This window comes from Brachyistius frenatus, unplaced genomic scaffold (assembly GCF_029030835.1).
Source record: "Brachyistius frenatus isolate BFR_SWC_R1_liver_20210118 unplaced genomic scaffold, ASM2903083v1 Contig_11, whole genome shotgun sequence".
In the NCBI taxonomy this organism is placed as follows: domain Eukaryota; kingdom Metazoa; phylum Chordata; class Actinopteri; family Embiotocidae; genus Brachyistius; species Brachyistius frenatus.
Genome location: NW_027210610.1, coordinates 5,908,599 through 5,928,164, shown reverse-complemented (window position 1 = coordinate 5,928,164; position 19,566 = coordinate 5,908,599). Strand labels below are relative to the sequence as shown.

Sequence of the window (19,566 nt, the reverse complement as noted above, 5' to 3'; positions counted from 1 at the left end):
TACTTCATTGTATGTCTTTAGTTTACTTTGACTTGAAAGATACTCAGGGTATGTTGAATTAATCCCCATTTTAGCACAGTGGTACGGTCCAATAAAAATGTATTGTAAACATCCGACCACGAGAGGACGCACTATACTAATGTTTTAAGGTCTGATTTTTTATTTTTTATTTATAGCTTTTGTTGTTAATATCACTTGCAGAATACAACTAAATTTGATTGTTTGTTTGCTTTGTTTTTGTTGTTAAAATAATACTGAAACAAGAGTTATTTTCGACAGCTTTTAGTTTTGTTTTTTTTGTTGCAAAACCTAGATATAAAAGACCTTCAAATGAATAGCTCAACATATAAAATAATTTTCCTTAGTTCGTGAAAGAAAAAAAAAGGCTGACTCGATAGTGTCCAATATCGTTTTATTAAATTAAAAAAAAAAAAAAAAAAAAAAAAAAGTTAAAAAAAAAGAAGTAAAAAAATTAAAAATAAATAAACAAATAAATTAAAAAATTAAAAAAAATTCCGGGGATTAATAAAGTAACTACCTACCCTAACCTAACCTATCGCAGCTGATGAATTGAATGAGTGTCAAAACCTGCTTCGTGGTCAGAGTGGCGCAGCGCTGCCCCCTGCTGGCAGCCGGGCGGAACGGCACCACTAAAGCAGTTGGCTGCCGGCTGTACCAAAACAAGCTCGAGTAGTCCTGCCTCCTGTCACACATCTCCGTGTCAGAGACGGCTCTTTCAGGGGAGCAGGTGTGCACCAACTCAGGGGGGCTGCTGCTGAAATACCCGGCGGCTTGCTGTTTTGTCGACGAGCCTATTTTTTTTTTTATTTATTTTTTTTTAAATTTTTTTTTTAGATATGAGTCAGCGTAACACAACATTCAAGGTAAGTGGTTTTTTTTTTTTTTTTTTTTTTTTTTCTGTTCTCGCGAGCCTGGCTGGCGAGCTGAAGTTGATGCTAACAGCTACGTCGTTTGCTGCTTCTTAAATCGGGTATCATAATGGAAACAACGCCGCAGCAGCAGTTTACACGACGTTGTTGACACGATCGTGACTGGTGAGAAAGCACATCCCGCTACGGGCCGGGTGTTTTTATTGATTTCGTAGTGTAACCCGGACAGTAAGCCGGTTAACTTTACATTGACATTGAGTTCAAGAAGGACCCTCGGCAATGTGGGATTTTCTTATTTTTTATTTTATTTTTTAAACATGACACGAATGAACCCGACGTGATGTGTCTTAGTTAACGTTAAATGGACTCCGCCGTGAGTCCGTTATAAATCTCTTTAAGCCACAACGTGAGGTTCGTCGGCATGCCCATGCTGTTTTTTTTTTTTTTTTTTGCGCCAGAGACGATGACAGAAACTGCACACACACACACACACACACAAAAAAGGGTTTAATAATAATAATAAATAAATAAAAAAAAACAACCTACAAATAAAACAACTGGAGCCATTTAATCCGGTGTTATGGGGATGTTGCAGGTTTAGTTCAAACAAAACGGCGTTACTATGTAGCCATATGTAGCTCGACATCAGGCTGCCTGGTTTATGCCATTGTTGTCTGCTCTGCTAGTTTATCTGCACTGCCCATCTGTCACAAAGACACTCCTGCTTGTTTGACCTCCTTGTTGCAGACGTCTTGGAGCGAGTGAGACGGATTAAACCCCAGTCCGGTACAGCGTGTATTGTTAACAAGGAGGTTTTTTAAAATGTTTGTCGTGTAAAAAGATCACTAAAAAAAGGTGACTGGGTTGGAAATGGTCTCTTGACACCACCATTTAAAAACATTAATACCGGTAGCATTTCTTGGCATACAGTCACGGATATTTGTATGGGCTTCAAAAAACGTTATATATTCTTAAAATATAGCAGGAAAAAGAAAAAAAAAGTGTGTAAGATATATAATATTCATTCTTAGCATGCGGACACACTTTTAAGAATTGCTGTGATGTGGATGATATAGGTCTGGGTGATATATCGATATTTAATTTGTATTGTGATATGTCATTAAATATCGTCTTTTTGGATATAGTAAAATCATTGACATGGCATAATTGTTGTCTTTTTCTAGTTTTAAAGGCTGCATTGCATTTTGGTGATGTACATTTTTTTGGAACACATGTCTCTTAGCTGTTCCAGTATTTGCCTTTACCCCCTCATTACATCCATATATGACTGATGATTATTTATCAAAAATCGCGATGGGTAAATATGTTGTAATAGCACCAATGGTATTTCCGACAATATTAATATTGAGGTATTTGGTCAAACGCATCATGATATTTGACTTTGTCCATATCGCCCAACACAGGGATGAAGAGATGAACAGCATTATCTGATATATGTACTTGCACTGGAACTTTAATGCTACATGATGGCTACCTTCCCCCGTTACCTAATCCCTCCCAGGTCCTCATTCTTCAACTTCTTTTTTGTCCTTCCAACAAAGTCACCCCCGTCAGTCACCCTGGACTACTCTCGGTCGTTGACCCTTTTGAAACCCAGTCTCCCCTCATCTGTGTGCATGTCACCTACTACGACCACAAGACCACAGGACAATGGCTCCAAGAGCATTCACCCATCGGTGAACACCATTTAGGCAGAAACCGTTTTTGCCAAGAGGCCAGCATGTCTGGTGTCCCCCTCAGACTTATTATGCACAGAAAGATGGAGCTGCATTGTCCCCCGACTGACGCACTTACTGTGCAATGTTTGGTGTCAGAACATTCATTCATAAAATGACTCACTAACCTATTTTCCAACTAATCTTATTCACCAATCGTGGTGTTTTCACTCAATTTTCTCTTAATGTTATTGCAAATTTGTAAATAGATTACCTTTGCATTTGCTTTAGTAATGTCGTGATAATAACTGCCTCCTCATCATGAAACCTTTGAGCTATTCTTTCCTCTAGTAAACGTGTGTCGAGCACTTTTAATATGACCATTGGACTTAAACATTGCATCAAATGTGTTCTTTTAGAGGTTTGGGTGTCTTTGCTTTTAACCTGAAGCTTGAATTGGATTTTTACTGCTCAGACAAGTCTTCAGCAAACACAACCTATCGATTACATTTTTTGCATATAAGCGTCCTGACCTGCTTCCTGAAATCGAGCCGGCCCTTTAACCTCAACATGCTATCTGATTAACCCTCCTGTTGTCCTCGGGTCAAAATGACCCCCAGCTGTGTTCAACCAAGTTCTTTTTTTTTTATTTCTATATTTTTTATATTTTTTTGGGATCATTGGTCATCATTCTTTAAAGAAACCCTCACAGCCTCCTTGATCCCCAAAAAATATGAAAATAAAATAGAACTTGGTTGAACACAGCTGCGGGTCATTTTGACCCGAGGACAACAGGAGGGTTAAGTCAACTTGAGATACTGGGTCATTGTGAAATCACCCAGGGTTCAGTATATATTCTGTGTTCGACTTAAAGTGGTGACGTGTCAGAAAAGCAGTTCATTGGCAAATATTGCAATCTACATGCAGATACAAGTTGAAATCTTATGTTATCCAAAGTACAGAATATGTTGGTTATGTTGGCCTGTACTCCAAGACACATGTCTTGCAACAGCACAGAAATATGGGAACAAACAAACTAGGTCTCCTGTGTCTTACTGCAGCAACCACATCATGCACCTGTTAATGAGCAGACAGAAAACCACAGGGAAACAACAGGCAGTCCGCTGCAATGGTTAACTTTTATTATTATCAATGTAGGTATATGAGGCTCTAACGGGCCACGTTGTCATTGTAGTAAAAGGCTAACGAAATAGTAACTAATACTGTGTGAGACCATGATGTGATATAGTCCCATGAAATAGTATTTTACTTTAAGATCTCAAACAAAAATCCAAGAAAGGAGAAGAAAAAAAACTTTTGAGCAAATAGGTAATAAAACATTCTAAAAATCAAAGCACAATGCACCTCAGACAAATGTATTATCTTTTGCTGACAACACCAATCTGTTGTCAGCAAAACTCTGACTGACCTGTGGTGACCGAGGGATCGGATGTGAAGTAAATGAGTAGGTGATACTCTTGCTTAGAAAATAACGTTGTGCATATTGCCCGAAGTGATGGCTGCATTCAGTTTAATTTACAATGTGACCTCGGGATATTTGCGTGTCTTGCCAGCTTGCCAGCTAGTGGTTGGTGTGTGATCTGGAGGGAGAGGAAAGGACAGCAGAGAATATGGAGCTGTCGGATGGCTTGTTGCTGCAGGTCAACAATGGAGAGCAGTGGTGTAACCGCTGGAAACACCCCAACGATGACTCGGTAAGGCAGAGACCTAAATTCATCTTCCTAACGCCATTCTTGTCAGATCAAAGGTGATAAATCTCGTCTTGGTGTGCGCATGTTGAACAGAGCAGGTCCTGGTTCATGTGTTTGATGTTCTTCCTTTACCCTTATTGGTTTTTGTGTGTGCATGTGTTTAAGGACCGCAGCACCAGCCCCTCAGTCCTGCGCTGTGTGGCCAGCACGTGGAAGGAGGGCCTGCTGAACAGGAAAAGGCCCTTTGTTGGCCGTTGCTGTCACTCCTGCACACCACAGAGCTGGGTAATGTTACACGACAGCTAATTAACTTGAGCTCATTTGCTGAACTCCAGACAGTTCTGGGCTAATATTTGCCCTAATTCAGAGGTTTATAACCACAAGGAAAATGGCCAATATGCAACATCCAGACCCAGACAAAACAATTTCTTCTGGCAGTTTAAAGACAGAAAAAGTCCACCTAACTACAATTCAACATTAAAATGTATCTTATGTGATATTCTCTCTATGTCCACATGCAATTGGGTGATTTGGCTTGATAGTTAAATAAAAGATGGGAACCGTTTAGTTTTCTTTGTCATTACCGCAAAGTTTGGTTGTCTCCATAATATTTACATCATCAGGGGGGAAATCCTGAGTGGAATTTCCCGAGAAGTTATATATTAGTACCTGGTTTGAGTCATGTTAATGTTTAAAGTCTTCTTCTATTGATTGTAATCAATTTTGTTTCCGTTGCAGGACAAACTGTTCAACACCAGCATTCCATCTCTGGGACTGCGCAACGTCATCTACATCAATGAGACCCACACAAGGTAAACAAAGCTAAATCCTCTATCCCGGCGAGAGGAACATTTTCAACTTCTGAAACAACCGCAGCGGGTCGGTTGACTTTCATGCGCTGCTTTGGCATCTGCTGACCCTTACGCCTTGCAACAAGAGCAAGAGACCTCACTCCTCCCGTGTAGTGCAATCAATACAGTTCAGGCAGGTGCTGAAGGTCTTAACAAGCTGTGTATAATAAATGACTTTAAGTCAAGAAGGCCGATCTGTGAGACCGTGGAAAGGTAGGCAGATTAATAATTTACTGTGTTTGTCAGTAGACACCAGACACGTGTATCCAGGGACTGACCTGAGCAGGAAAACTTCAGTAAGACACTATAATACCTCAACCCTAAACAATATAAACATGAACTTAGTTTAAATCTTGTTGGCTTGATTTTTTTTTTTTTTTTTTTTAAAGTCCAAGTCAATCCTTAATTGCCGCTATTAACCATCATGATCCAAACTGCACAGAAGAAAAACTGAATGAATGTTTTCTGTAGTTTAAAATTTAAAAAAAAAAATCTGAATTGTATCAGCATGTAGACAGACGTCCCGGGGCCAGGATGGACTGTAAGTTAGTATTGTTAGTTTCAGCCGAACACAGTCGTGTTCTGTATAACCTCAGCAAGGTGGAACAAAACTGGCCTAAACACAGTCATTGTCAGAGTAGCTGTGTGTTATGGATATTCTGATTCCTGAAAATGGGTGGAATTACCATGAAAACTGCAAGCGTGACAGTCCTTCATCTGAACTGTCAAATCATATCTTTTATTTTGTGTGAGATGTTTTTACGATTGTTTAAATTTATTGATATCACGATACATTATATTTGAGAATTTGTTTCCATGTTCTACTGATTAGTGCTCATCGTTGCATGTGTGTCTGTGTGTGTCTATGCAGGCAGCGGGGCTGGTTGGCACGCAGGCTGAGTTATTTGCTGTTTGTCATGGAGAGAGACGTCAACAAGGACATGTTTACCAGGAACGTGGTGGACAATGTGCTCAACAACAGCAAGTAGGAGTCAACGTTACTCGAGACATTTGAAGCAATTGTAGACCGTGTCAGAGGCTATGGGATGTCCTTGTGGGAGTGTAACCCCAAACTTAGGCAATGTGACGGTTAAGTTATTACACTTGTTGATGCAAATTTCCAAAAAGAGACCAGAAAAAAGAAGATAAACAACATCTAAATGTTTTGAATGACGGTGTTTGTGGGCTAGAACAGGCATCCTCATGTCTGCGCTCCGCTTTCGTTGATTGCAGGGTGGAGACTGCTATTGTGATGGTGGCCACAGATGTGGATGGTGCAGCCAGCCAGCCTGGCCAGGAGCACAAGGCTGTGAGCAAAGTGAAGCAGAAAGCCAGGGCCTTCCTCCAAGTCATGGTGGCCAACATTTCACCAGCCTTTATCAGGTATTCACACTGTTTGGTTTACAGGAACATTTTAACCCAACCTTTGGGGGAAAGACAATAGAGAAACAAATAATGTGCAGTGGATTAGATTCTGTCACAGCTAGATTTGGACTCTTTGTTTCTGTTCTACATCTCCACTTTGTTTCGTTTTGTTCAGGATGACAGGGTGGGTGCTCCTGAGGCTATTTAATGGTTTCTTCTGGAGCATCCAGATCCATAAAGGGCAGCTGGAAATGGTCAAGAAAGCTGCCACAGAGGTCAGCAGCCCCTACTGTACACACAGGACAATAATATGGGTTAAACTGTCACGGCATGATCCGCTGCACAAAATGTGCAAGATTGTGTTTCCCATAAATATTGTACACATATTTGGAAACGCACCGTCTAACCGGCACATCGGGATACATTTCACAAAGTGATAAACTGAATATGTCCCATGCACATAGTCTTACACATTGATTGTTGTCCATTAACCACCACTTAACATATTGGCAGAGGCAGTCTTTAATATTGACCACTAGAGAGGTTATAAAAAGATAAATACACTGCATATTCTAAACAATATATACAGCACTACATATCTACTTACTTTCATGTGACGTGTATGACGCACACGTCTGCTCTTGTACATTGCTGATTCATGATAAATGCGCTTAAAATTCACTTTAAACGGAATACATTCAAAGACTTGATATTCAGCTCTGACAAATCCACTGTCATTCTTAAACTGCTTGAGAGAACTAGTCCGTGTTGATTTTTAAAGTCCTCTACATCTTGTCCTTGCAGCAAAATGTGCCCATGGTCTTCCTCCCCGTTCACAAATCCCACATCGACTACCTGCTCATCACGCTGATTCTGTTCTGTCATAACATCAAAGCCCCGCACATCGCTGCCGGGAACAACCTGAGCATCCCTATCCTCAGGTAAGCAGCTTAAGAAGCCTCGTGTAAAGTTTGATCATCTGGCAGCCGGGTGTGTTTCTGCTGTCTGTAAGTTAAAAGATCAGTTTGATGTCAGAAGAAAGGAAATATATTGGAGAGAAATAAAAGCTGAACGAAAGAGTGAGAAAGGAATTTAGAAAGCCAGGAAACCAGTCTTTGCAACAGATTGTAAACCTGTTTTATCCAAACCTGCTCTGAGCAGTGTTTGATGTTTTAATGCAGATCTTTTATAGTACATAGATCCCAATTTTTGGGCCCCAGAATTATCAGTCCGTACCATCTTTACTTAGAAGTGTTGGAACTTTCAAATTTTGCCCAAATAAACGAGAAGAAAATCCTAATGAAATAAAGTTTAAAAAAAAAAAAAAACAAAAAAACACTTTGAAAAAAAGAACATAGGCTGATAGACAATATCAGTCGATAAGAAAATACAAGAAAAATGATCTTAGGTTGTCACTACAGTGCAGTGACACCCTTTAATTTAGGAAACACTTTAACCCAAATCACTGGCCTGTGGTAATTAGTGGACTATCACCATTTCAAAAGTGCATTCACTGGCAGCAGCAGATTAATGTGTTTGTGATGAGGACACCGCCGTCGCCCATGTGGCGAGTTTAGTATGGAAGCAGCCACTTGATTAAAGCTGTCTTTGTTTTCAGCACCCTGATCCGTAAACTCGGAGGATTCTTCATCCGGCGGAAAATGGAGGAGACGGTGGACGGGAAGAGAGACATTCTGTACAGATCCCTTTTGCAAGGAGTAAGTCTGAGTCCGCAGGAAGAGTCTGTTACAGTAAAAGCTGGCCTGTGTGCGCCTTCCGCTCTCGAGTGCCTTGGAGAGTAAAATGCTTTCGTTATACGACGTTAACCCAGTTAATTTTTTTTCCTGTTTCTTCGTTTTGATTTATGGTCCACTTTCAGACCTTTTATAGCCTTTTTTTTATCTGTTAGTTATTTAGACACTACTACATTCCTTTCATGTTTGGAGGGGATTTTCTTCTTTTCTTCACTGTAGTGACCTAGATCCAAACCATGCTGTCCATTTTGCTCTGCTAGCATCTTGGGGTGGGTCGATACATCTTGTAATTTACTTAGACCTATCGTGAGGATTGTAATTACAGGTTCTCGGTATGCCATGATGAGTAGACGTGCAGGCTGGCAGTTTTGTCTATTTGTAGCCTCTAATACTCAGACCCTTGACTTCTGTGATTGCTGGAGGTCAGGTCAGGTCAGGTCAGGGTAAAACTGAAGGGAGAATAATTTACGTTACCCAATGTTTTAACTTTGAGTTGACAAAGAATGTTTAATGTGGAGAAACCTTTTAAGCGGCATCGATGCAACCACTTAATGCGCAGTAAAGAGTTTTTTGGGCCGGTCATTTAGGCCTTTCCAACTGTCACACTGGTTCAAATGTATTTCCATCCTGACGTACGCAATATGCATCTATAGACTGAAATCAGAGAGGCAGATTATATCTGAACCTTTTGTTCTGCTTCAATATTTGTTTCATGCTGATTAACAAGCTCCTGAGGAAACCTGCAGGAGAACAAACATTAAAGACTACTATTGTGAATATTAATGCCTTGTCAGCAAAAGCCGCTTGAGCGTGCTCCAGATTAGGAACTCTGTAAATGTGCTTTCTACTAAATATTGAGGCAGCTTAGTGGGTTTACTGCACTGTGTGACTAGATCCGAGTTTTGAATGCGTGTCTTTTAGAAAGAGTTGAGAATAATGAGGGCAACACAGGCGGTGTATTAAGGTGAGTGCGTATTGTGTCGCTGAGATAAGAGTTATCAGCTGAAGACACGAGCAGCTGTTGGAAAACAACGAGTCACGTTTTATCCCACTGTATCAACAATATTTACCTCACATCCTGCCGCACGAATTTGCATCTGCAATTGCAGAAAGTGGACCAGGTCATTTCATTTGGTAAAAGACTAGGTAGATTTGAATTTGGCATGTCTATGTCGCTCACAGAAGTGTACTTGGCAGTAACAAAAGCCCCGCGCCCGTAACTCTGCCGTTCCTGGATGTCTGTCCTCCTCGCAGCTTTGTCTGAATACCGCAGCCCGGAGTCTATTTCAGAGCCGGCCCTCTCTTCCCTAAACTGTCTGCATAGCAAGAGACAGCTGTGCACATACTGTCCTCGAGAGGATATCATTACACAGCGAGGCGTAACCTTAGCATGTTCCAAGTTTCCTGCGGTATATGTCAGGGGTCAAACTGTTACCACCGCTCGTTTTCAACTCGTGTTCAGGCTGCATGTACACAGCAGCTGCACACACTTGACCTTGCTTGACTCCCGCCGAGTAATGGTGTCAATTTGTGTTGAAGAATGTCAAAAAGTTTCAGCAGAAGTGTGACGACCTTCACCTTGTCATCGCTGCGTGTTTCCACCTTCATCACTCCCGCCTCACTCCCAACGTCGCTTTTGTCTTTCCTCGATATTCCTCCAGTACACCGAGGAGCTGTTGCGGCAGCAGCAGTTTTTGGAGGTCTACCTGGAAGGTACTCGGTCCCGCAGCGGGAAGCCATGTACGGCGCGAGCGGGCATGCTGTCCATCGTGGTCGACACACTGTGGACGGGGTCCATTGCTGACGTGCTGGTCGTGCCAGTTGGCATCTCCTACGACCGCATCATTGAGGGCAACTATAATAGTGAGCAGCTGGTAAGCTCCTGGATTATGTCTGTTGTTTACGCGAGTGCTTTTACTTTGGCAACAGGCTCTCTTTTGTTATTTATGAAAACAAAAACAGTTGAAGATAATGATTTGGCTTTTGAATTTGTGATTTGGTGTAGGTGTAGAAAACCAGTGTTTGATATGAGAGACTTTTGTTTTCGAGACAGACAGTTTTATTTGTGGTGTCATAAATGTTTTAAGAATAATTATCAAGTCTAAATTCTAACTGCTTGAACCTCTTTGTCTCTTCAGGGCAAGCCCAAGAAGAACGAGAGTTTGTGGGGAATAGCATGCGGAGTGTTCAGGATGCTGAGGAAGAACTACGGTTGTGTCCGTGTTGATTTCAACCAACCCTTCTCCCTGAAGGTGATTGATAACAGATCTATATCAGATATTATACAAATACAACTACAGCAGTCGTTGATGATTGCTCATTGGTGTCGTACAGTTTTCAGGTGTTGTGCTTTATTTTAACAGGCCCAAAACTGTTGAGGTGCTAGTCTTCAAAATATATTAGAAGAATCATTTATTAACTGGGTCAAAATTCTGGACACCTCCGCTCCAGCCACTGTTTTCACCAATGGACAAATCTCACAAAGTTTCACATTACACAGGGGGACCAGGCAAGGATTCCCACTCTCAACCCTCTCTATTCATTATTTTTCATTGAACCGTTAGCTGCCGCCATTCGTCAGAACATTCACATCCAAGGAATCCAAACACCAAAGACGCGTCATAAAATAAGTCTCTATGCAGATGATATTTTGCTGTTCTTACAAAACCCTCAGTCATCATTACAAGAAACAATTAAATGTCCTGAATCACACTCCAACATCTTTAACTACGCCATCAACTGGAATAAATCCGCCATACTTCCGTTACACAGAAACAGCTGGGATGTGGCAGCCTATGAACCAGCTATCCCTCTATAGTACATCACGTACTTGGGTATTAATATTTCCCCCAGGCTGTCAGAGCTGTACGGACTCTACTTCACTCCACTTCTTTAAAACAATAAATGACGACCTCCTCCGCTGGATGAACCTTCCGCTATCCATTATGGGCAGAACAGCAACCATTAAAATGACAATACTCCCAAAAATAGTCTACTTATTCACAATGATCCCAACACAACCCAAAACAAGACCCCAAGAATTAAACCGGCCACTTTACAAAAACAAAATACGCATGGAGGACTCGAAGCCCCACATTTTTGCCATTACTCTCTGGCAAATCAACTTCAATACATGTATAAATGGATCCACCCCAATCAATCATACAACTCATGGTTAGACATAGAACAACCAGTGTGTAAAGATCTCAGACTTACCTTTTCTCAGCCAATCAGTCAAACTACATCCCTGTTTCAAAACATTAACAATAGCTGGATGGAAATGCCACAAAAAACAAAAATCCCAAACTCCACCCTACCATCCTCCAATTTTACTCCCATCTGGAACAACCCTGATTTTTTTTAAGTAACAAGAAACCACTTAACTTCCGCACATGGACTACAAAAGTCACATCTTAAACATCTTCCTTGATAACAGACTGGTTTCTTTACCCAACTTGTTCCAGAAGTTCGGCATCGGGAGAAATCAATTCCTGGAATATCTGCAATTTAAATAATCCATTCAAACAAAGTGCAACATTATGACATCCAATCTATCCTATATATCCTATATATATATATATATAATACAAGAAGTAAAAAAAAAATGATTTCCTTTAGATTACAAAATCTGCTTGAAACCAAGAAAATGTTGTTGCCAAATCCAATTATTATTAGTTTATTATTAATGGACCTTTATCGCATGGCCTGTAGGAGTACCTGGACACCCAGAGAAGCCGCCACATACCACCACCGATGTCTCTGGAGCACCACTTGATGCCCACCATTATTTCTGCACAGTAAGTGTAAACGCACACAAGCATCCAACCGTCACCATCACTGATGTCTTCATCTGCGCTGTGCTTACGCACAAAGCAGCCGTTGGGCAGTTAGACATGTGACTTTATGAATCTCCTTATCCCGTTTCTTCCTCCTGCTACGTCACAGCAGGGCTTATTTGACATCCGAGAACAGCTCTTGAGTTCGCGCCGGCAGAGGTCACGTCAGTTCAGAGCTGTTCCTTTCAAAATAAACTGATTAAGTCGGATGGTACTTTCACTTGGACAGCTGCAGTTTACCCCCGCCGGTCTGGAGTCACAGGCTCAGGGCTTGTGCCGGCAGAGGGGATTAAAAACCACGTCAACCCTTTGAACACAAATTGCATTGATTATTATTTCAACACTCACGTGCTAAGTAGAAGCCCGTCATGTCTTCATAACATCATTGGGGATTGAGACATCTAATAACACTGCAGTAACCCCAGATTTAAAGGAAAAGAGGACAGGTGAAAGAACTAGCTTCAGGATCAAGAGAGTGATGATAAATGAATGATGACATATGTCAAGACATCTGATCTTTAGCTCAGATGAGTATTTATGTAACACTCAGGGCAGATTGTTTTGCAGCATGAAGCCCTGACACTGAAAGGTAGCACACAGGGAAGGCTCAAGCCATTTTGGTCCTCTTCTATCTACACTTGTCATGTTTGTGTTATTGTATCCCCATACAATTGTGTTTTTAAAAAAAATATTTTTGACATTGTCATTACTTTGGTTTTCACTCTGACTCAGCACACTTTTACTCATTTTGCATCACGTTTTGTTTCTAATGTGTATTTCTAATGCACATCACGGTTTTACAGTATCTTCTATTACTTTCCATGTAGTCAGGTCTCCCTTGAAAATGACATCCTCATCTTAATTTGACCCACTTAATTAAATTAAGGCTATGTTGAACACAAAAGAAGGAGACCTTGTTTGTTGTTTGGACATGAAACCTGCTGTCTTAAATTATGCATACTACACAGCACATGACATAATAAAACACACATGCTGGGTGTTTGTTATTGTTCCTCCAGGCCTGATGTCCAGCTGTTTGAGGGGCAGGAGGAGGAGCAGATGAACAGAGAGCTGGCGGATGACATCTTTAGACGACAGCTCATTAACAACCTGGCCAAGCACGTTCTCTTCAGTAAGACTTCAGCTCTTTCTTTCTTTTTTTTAATACAATATTTAGGGATCGTTCTCAGCCTCAGTGCAACTTGCATCCTAATACGCACGTCACATTTCATCTTGCTCCTTTATTTGGCCTTTTTTCTTGTATCGTCTAAATACACGGGAGTCTCCTTCATCCTTTGTTAGAGGTACACCTGCTTGCAAAGGCAGCACTCTTGAAATACGATCCATCATGCTGCCTCCATTAATTGAAATCCAACACAGCACAGCATCAGTCCATCCGCTTCACATCACTCGGGGTGCTTTGCCCCGTGGTAGCACTACAGAAACCGGTTCTGCCCAGCTCATTGAGCTGAGCTTTTTTTTTTCTATCCTCAGGCCAATCACAGCGCCTCCAGCTGATGGCATGTTGTTTTTAGCCAATAGGGTGAAGGGGAGGATACAGACACAGATGAGGGGAAGAATGCGGTACCAGTTTTGGTGCTCAAATGTTTGACACCTCTAGGATTAAACTGTACTTGAGATGGCCTCTAGTAACCTTTGTCATACATAAACCCATATTCTTCTGTCTGTCTAACGTGTCATCAACATAATAACACTTATGTATCTTTTTAACCCTGTTTTTGTTGAAAAAAGTAATATAAAAAAATAAAATTCTAATTGTATATTATTCAAATTCTGTATAGACAAACCAGGTTGATTGCATGTTTTTATATCCTCTGACTTGACCGATGGAGGCAGACAGCTGTCCATCAAGAGTCTGGTTCTGTTGGAGGTTTCTTCCTTTAAACGGAGAGTTTTTCCTCCCTGCTGTGGCCAAGGATAAATTGTCTTTATGATGCTATAAGGGGTTGACCTTATTCTGTAAAGTGCCCTAAAATTACAAGAAGAAAATGAGAAACAAATTATAGAATTTAGATTAAAAATGTCTGTTACAGCATATCATAGGTCATAGATTGACATTATAACCGGCTTTTTTTTGTTTGTTTGTTTTGTTTTTTTGCTTTTGCCGACGTATTCCTCTTTGATTGAGGTCTGAGCTTCGTGTCTCTCAGATTGGCATCCGTCTTAGAAGATGTTGATCAATCAGAAATGTCTCTGCTTTGATGTCTTAATCCTTCTGTTGTGTGCTGCTCATGGTCTCCTCTTTGTATCTCCCCATGCAGCGGCTAACAAGTCATCAGCGATCATGTCTACCCACATTGTGGCCTGTCTGCTGCTGTACAGACACAGACAGGTAAGTCGAACTTTTCTGCCTGCCGCCTCCTCTCTGCTGGTGAGATAAACGCTGTATCCTCTTCCCTTTCCTTTTTCTAAAGTCTTCCTTTTTCTGTTCCTGAAATTTCTCCTCCATGTTTACTCTTATCCCCCCCCCCCTGTTCATTTGCGTCTTATCCATACATTTCCATTGTACTAATGTATGTTTCTCCGTTAGACATCTTCTACCTGCATCCTTTCTCTCTATCTCTGTACATTTGTGGTGAGCCTCTGCCCTCTGCAGGCACACTGATGTAAGTTAGGTTAAAAACTCAAATTGTCTTTTGGTCCTGATGAATTGGCCGTTGCGCTCCTATTCCAGCATTTTGTTGGTTTTACTGAATTTTGGCTTTGATTCATTTATTGAGTCACCAGTCGTTTCCTTTCATAGTCTCTGAGCTTGTGTTTTTCCTGTCCTTCGCTCCAGGGTGTGGTGCTGTCCAAGCTAGTGGAAGACTTCTTCAACATGAAGGAGGAGATCTTGTCGCGGGACTTTGACCTGGGCTTTTCGGGGAACTCGGAGGACGTGGTCATGCGGGCCCTCCACCTTCTGGAAAACTGCATCAATGTGACCAGCAGCGCGAATCGGAACGGAGAGTTTACCATCGCGCCGAGCCAAACTGTACCGGCGCTTTTTGAGCTCAACTTTTACAGCAATGGCCTTTTCCACGTCTTCATTTCTGACGCAATCATTGGTAAGTTAAGCCAACAGGTTGATGCAGTGCCCTCCAAAGAAATCTTGGACATTTTTGAAAATAAGAGCGTAGTTTAGGTCACCGGTCGTCGTTAGACTCTTGTTGTTGATAAAGTTTGCTGTTAACTTCATCGGTGAGAAACTGAGCTCAACACTTCCAAACTTTGTCTCCAGCCTGTAGCATCCTGTCCCTGCAGCGAGAGCTGGTGATGGAATCAGAATCTGATCAGCAGTCCGGTGGTCCCAGTAGTCTCCTCCTCAGTCAGGAGAGACTCATCCGCAAGGCTGCCAGTCTCTCCCACTTCCTTATCAATGAGGTGTCTGTCGCTCCTGTAAGTGCTGCATTTCCTCACCATCTCTCCAAACTTTTCACTGAACAAAATGAGTCCAGGGAGTAACAAGAGGAGAATTGTTACTATATAAACAGACTGACTGAGTGGTCATAACATTTTTGCCTCGTGGCATCTTATCGCAATGTAATCAAGTACTGCAAGCTAAGCTCTAAATGATAATTATTTACATAGATGCATAGCAGAATACACTAGTACTGATATCAACCTTCAACTGTTTTGTAAAGTTTGGTTGTTGTTCCTCCTCCTTTCTGTCCCGTAGCCCTGTCAGACCATTTACCAGGTTTTCCACGATGCAGTGACGCGACTGATCCAGTATGGAGTTCTCTACGTGGCAGAGGTCAGTTTATAGACACATACCCCACTGCTGGTGGACAAACGTGTCAATGGCCATGGAAACTAATGTACGACGTTGACTAAAATCAATAGCCGATCTAATTTGTGTGTGTCAGGAGGACCAGGAGGAACTGAGTCCGAGCCCCACAGAGGAACCTTGGCCCAAAAAGTTTTCTGAACCCCTTTCCTGGAGGAGCGACGAAGAGGATGAGGACAGCGACTTTGGAGAGGAGCAGAGGGATCGCTATCTAAAGGTCTAGTTTTTAAATCACATCATATCTAAAAAAAAATTTTTTTGATTTTAAAGCCAACAGGACCAACACCATGCTTCATAAAAAAGACGCACTATCCTGCTTTCTAGAACCATTTTCAAGTTGTGATTAGGATTGGGCAAAATACGGCCACTGATTTTTGTCCTGGTTTCTTTTTAAATCCATTTTATTGTTTGTTTTTGTTGTCATTCAGGTGAGCGTTTCTGCAGAGCACCAGGAGTTCTTTGTCTTCCTTCAGCGACTGCTCAGCCCGGTGCTGGAGGCCTACAGCGGAGCTGCGATCTTCGTCCACAGTCTGAGTCAGCCCATGGCCGAGTCCGACTACACCCAGAAGCTCTTCAGATACCTGATCACGCGCACAGAGAGAGGAGTGGCTGTTTATGGTAAAACTGCAAAAGAAAATATTTTAAAGTTAATCGTCCAGGCGGAGTTCCTACTTTGAATAAAGAAATAAAGGGCACGGTCGTTATTTCAGGTATTAGTCTTTGAGGTTCCTTTAAGTACTTGGAGGTGAACCCTACAGTTCAAACTACTCACGTCAAAAGTAAGAGATTAATTCCTGATCAAAGAATCAATTAACCAGTGAAGAATTTTAGACATGCAAGCTTGTCTGCGATTCTTTTCCATTTAAGCAGTCGCTAATCTTTTTCTCTCCTTTTTTCCAGGTGAAAGTGCAACTCATTACCTGGTTAAGAACACAGTGAAGACTTTCAAAGAGCTCGGGGTAAGCAAGTGTTGAATTCAAGTTTTGGCCTCAGTGTATTCGTGTTCAATTTCTCAACACCCTTGAAGAGTTTGGCTGGTGTACAAAGGCCTCTTCTGATTCATCTCCAGGTTCTAAAGGAGAGAAGAGAGGACAAGGTGACAACTCTGGAGCTCAGCAGCACGTTTCTACCTCAGGCCAATCGGAATAAACTCCTGCAGTACATCTTAGGCTTCACCCTGCTGTGACCGAGGCACCTTTCAGCCCAGCTCAGACCCCAGGCTCCTTCCAATAAAGGGCTTCTGCTGGTTACTTCTAAACAATCCCAGGTGCTAGTCTGTGGAAAGCTTTACCAGGAAGTGCCTTCATGTAAAAGCCGCTAACTGTTAGCCGTTAGCTGGAAGAGACTTGAAGCCAGTCTTCCCTTCTTCTTTTTTTTTTTTTGTTTGTTTTTTTTGTTCCAGTCTCTGACTCCCCGTCTTAGAACTGTGCAGCTGATAAAACACGCGTATCGTCTATGAAGAGGTACCTCTAAGAATCATCCTTCCTTTGTGAACTTTGCCAGTGAAGTCGAAAGGTTTCAACATGATCGAAAATTTTAAACTGTAAGAAAATATACTCAAGCAGGTTTAAAAAAAAAAATAATAATAATAATAATAATTATGATCACTTTTACAGCAATCCGAACAAAGCGAGCTGCCTTTCGTCCATGAAAGCGAACAAGTAAAATATGCATAGAAAATCACAGTAAACATAACCAACAGCAGAGGCATTTTTACGTTAACTCTTTCTGCTCGTGTGTAAAACTGCTGTATTCGCTCCTGTCCACTCTGATATCATACAGTAGAAAACATGTCAAAATGTAGTTTGATGAAACGTTAGTTTGAACATGAATTCCTGTACATAGATGTCTCTCATTTATAGAGCATTTACATACATGCAGACTTAATGTCAAAAAAAATTGACAGAAATGACGCCTGAGAGATACAGTGTCCCTGCAAAATGTGTACATATCCAAATTTCCATTGACAAAAATATCTGTATGAATCTAAATGTCCGCATATAAGGTCAGTTATTCAGTACATTTGCTGGTTAAAGCGATCAAAACAATCAGCAACAAAGCAGTTTGAATATTCAAAACTATCTACCCAGCTTATGCAATATGTACCCGTTGTGAGTCTGGCGTAGTCGAGGCCTGAAATCACGTACATCTACAGTCAAGTGCATTCAAACTACTGATATCGAAGTGCATTCAGTTCAACTTTTCATCACAGGTTTTTGATGAAAAGTGACTTTGATCTCGGTGTTTGCGTAACACCTTTCACTTTTCAATGAATGTTGCATAGCACAGCACTTAAAATACTTAATACCAGCCGTCACATCCACTTGCATTCAAGTGCAGCGAGCTCACACACTTTTTGCTCATTGCCTTTCAGGGAGAGCAGATATTTGGGATTACCATCGTCTTTTTTCTGTATTATAAACACACTGTTTAAAAGCCTTTATAGCACCGCTGCTGAGGGAGCTGTTTTGCGCCGTTAGTTTGGCATTTGTAGGACAGAAGTACTGCATAGTGTGATTTAAAAGAAATGGTACATATCCCCTGTGTAATCCACTTGAACAGGTCATGTCTCTAGACTTTGACAGAGAAAACAAGGTAGTGTCTCCTGTGCTGTCCACAAACGCTTTATGAACGGAGTAAGATGTTTTTCTCCTGCTGTGAGTAGCGGGGGAAAAAAAGAAGGAAAAAAAACGGTACATTCATCTTTAACTGTCAGGTTAAATCATTCTTTCTTTTTGTTGATTATACCAGTTTCTTGTGTCTTTTTAGACGTTGAATCAAATTCGCTTTAAGATGTTCTCCATCGCCCATAGTGGGTTCTTTTTGGGTTTTTTTGCAGTTTACTCACATGGACGTTTTAAGAACAGTGTCCAGGACTAGTTTGCCAACATAGAGAGGCTCCACAATCCGTGGTACTAAAGAGGGACGTTCAGGAGGCCAAACAGCCTTATTTGTGAATAAGTAATATACACGCTGTCGCTCAAAAACCAGGCCTGATGGAAAAACAGATTTGAACTCGTTGTAAAAAGTTCTGTAAGTTCCACCTATTTTTGTTTGCGGGAAAAACGTTCACAAAATCAGTCCGAAAAAAAAAAGGTTCTACAAACGCATTATAAATAACGGTGAGAAGATCCTGATCATTTCAATCTTTACCGCAAAATGCACGTGTACAAAAATTTGTGTCGGACACCGTGAGAATAAAAACTAGTTGATCATGAAAATCAAAAGGCAAAGTAAAACATCAGTGGAAGTCGACTGCAGGGCATTAACACGTTTTTAGTTTTCTTGTAAAAAAAAATAACTTCATAACACAGACAAGTCAATGTGTGGGTGTTGTCCTAAATGTGTAATTCAAACTCTGAATACAATGTGAAGATTAATGTACAACATCCTACTTGTTGTTGTGTGAGTGCGCACGTCTGTCGGCAAAAAGAGGAAGGAGCATGTTTGAAAGGGTCCGAGGAAGTTTTTGATGACTCGTCGTCATGATTGTTCACCCAAAATGTGAGACCGACGGTGTGAGAACGTTACTGGGAATGCAGTAAATGGGAAGTGGGTGTCTGATGGGATACATGTAAATGAATGTGCTGCGGGGACTTTGGAATAATGGTCTACAACACTGCGTGTTCCAATTTATTGAAATGCTTTATACAACTTTATTTAACATGATAAACCTGCATATTGTCATGCAG

At 41.2% G+C, this 19,566-nt stretch overlaps 1 protein-coding gene across 5 annotated transcripts; it reads left to right on the top strand.

The window, feature by feature from the left end:
• Nucleotides 1-673: 673 nt before the first annotated feature.
• gpam (glycerol-3-phosphate acyltransferase, mitochondrial) lies at nt 674-19,175 on the top strand. Of its 5 annotated transcripts, none has more exons than XM_069691772.1 (21): nt 674-884; nt 4,141-4,281; nt 4,444-4,563; nt 5,017-5,090; nt 6,001-6,114; nt 6,363-6,512; nt 6,670-6,769; nt 7,299-7,435; nt 8,113-8,212; nt 9,910-10,122; nt 10,387-10,500; nt 11,960-12,045; nt 13,104-13,216; nt 14,367-14,437; nt 14,885-15,152; nt 15,326-15,483; nt 15,764-15,841; nt 15,954-16,091; nt 16,303-16,492; nt 16,775-16,833; nt 16,944-19,175. In XM_069691772.1, exons 2-21 carry the CDS (start codon nt 4,198-4,200, stop codon nt 17,058-17,060), a joined length of 2,484 nt encoding a protein of 827 aa, XP_069547873.1. In that variant the 5' UTR covers nt 674-884; nt 4,141-4,197; the 3' UTR covers nt 17,061-19,175. The 5 variants fall into 5 exon arrangements, with proteins under 5 accessions (XP_069547873.1, XP_069547875.1, XP_069547874.1 ...); XM_069691773.1 differs by lacking the exon at nt 674-884 and adding an exon at nt 975-1,055; XM_069691774.1 differs by lacking the exon at nt 6,001-6,114.
• The last annotated feature ends 391 nt before the right edge of the window (nt 19,176-19,566 follow it).

Bases quoted from the DNA above. Each gene is read 5' to 3' on its own strand.
- gpam (XM_069691772.1), top strand. From the start codon at position 4,198: ATGGAGCTGTCGGATGGCTTGTTGCTGCAGGTCAACAATGGAGAGCAG. The intron at 10,123-10,386 runs GTAAGCTCCTGG...TTGTCTCTTCAG, and splicing joins ACTATAATAGTGAGCAGCTG to GGCAAGCCCAAGAAGAACGA. The intron at 16,834-16,943 runs GTAAGCAAGTGT...ATTCATCTCCAG, and splicing joins AGACTTTCAAAGAGCTCGGG to GTTCTAAAGGAGAGAAGAGA.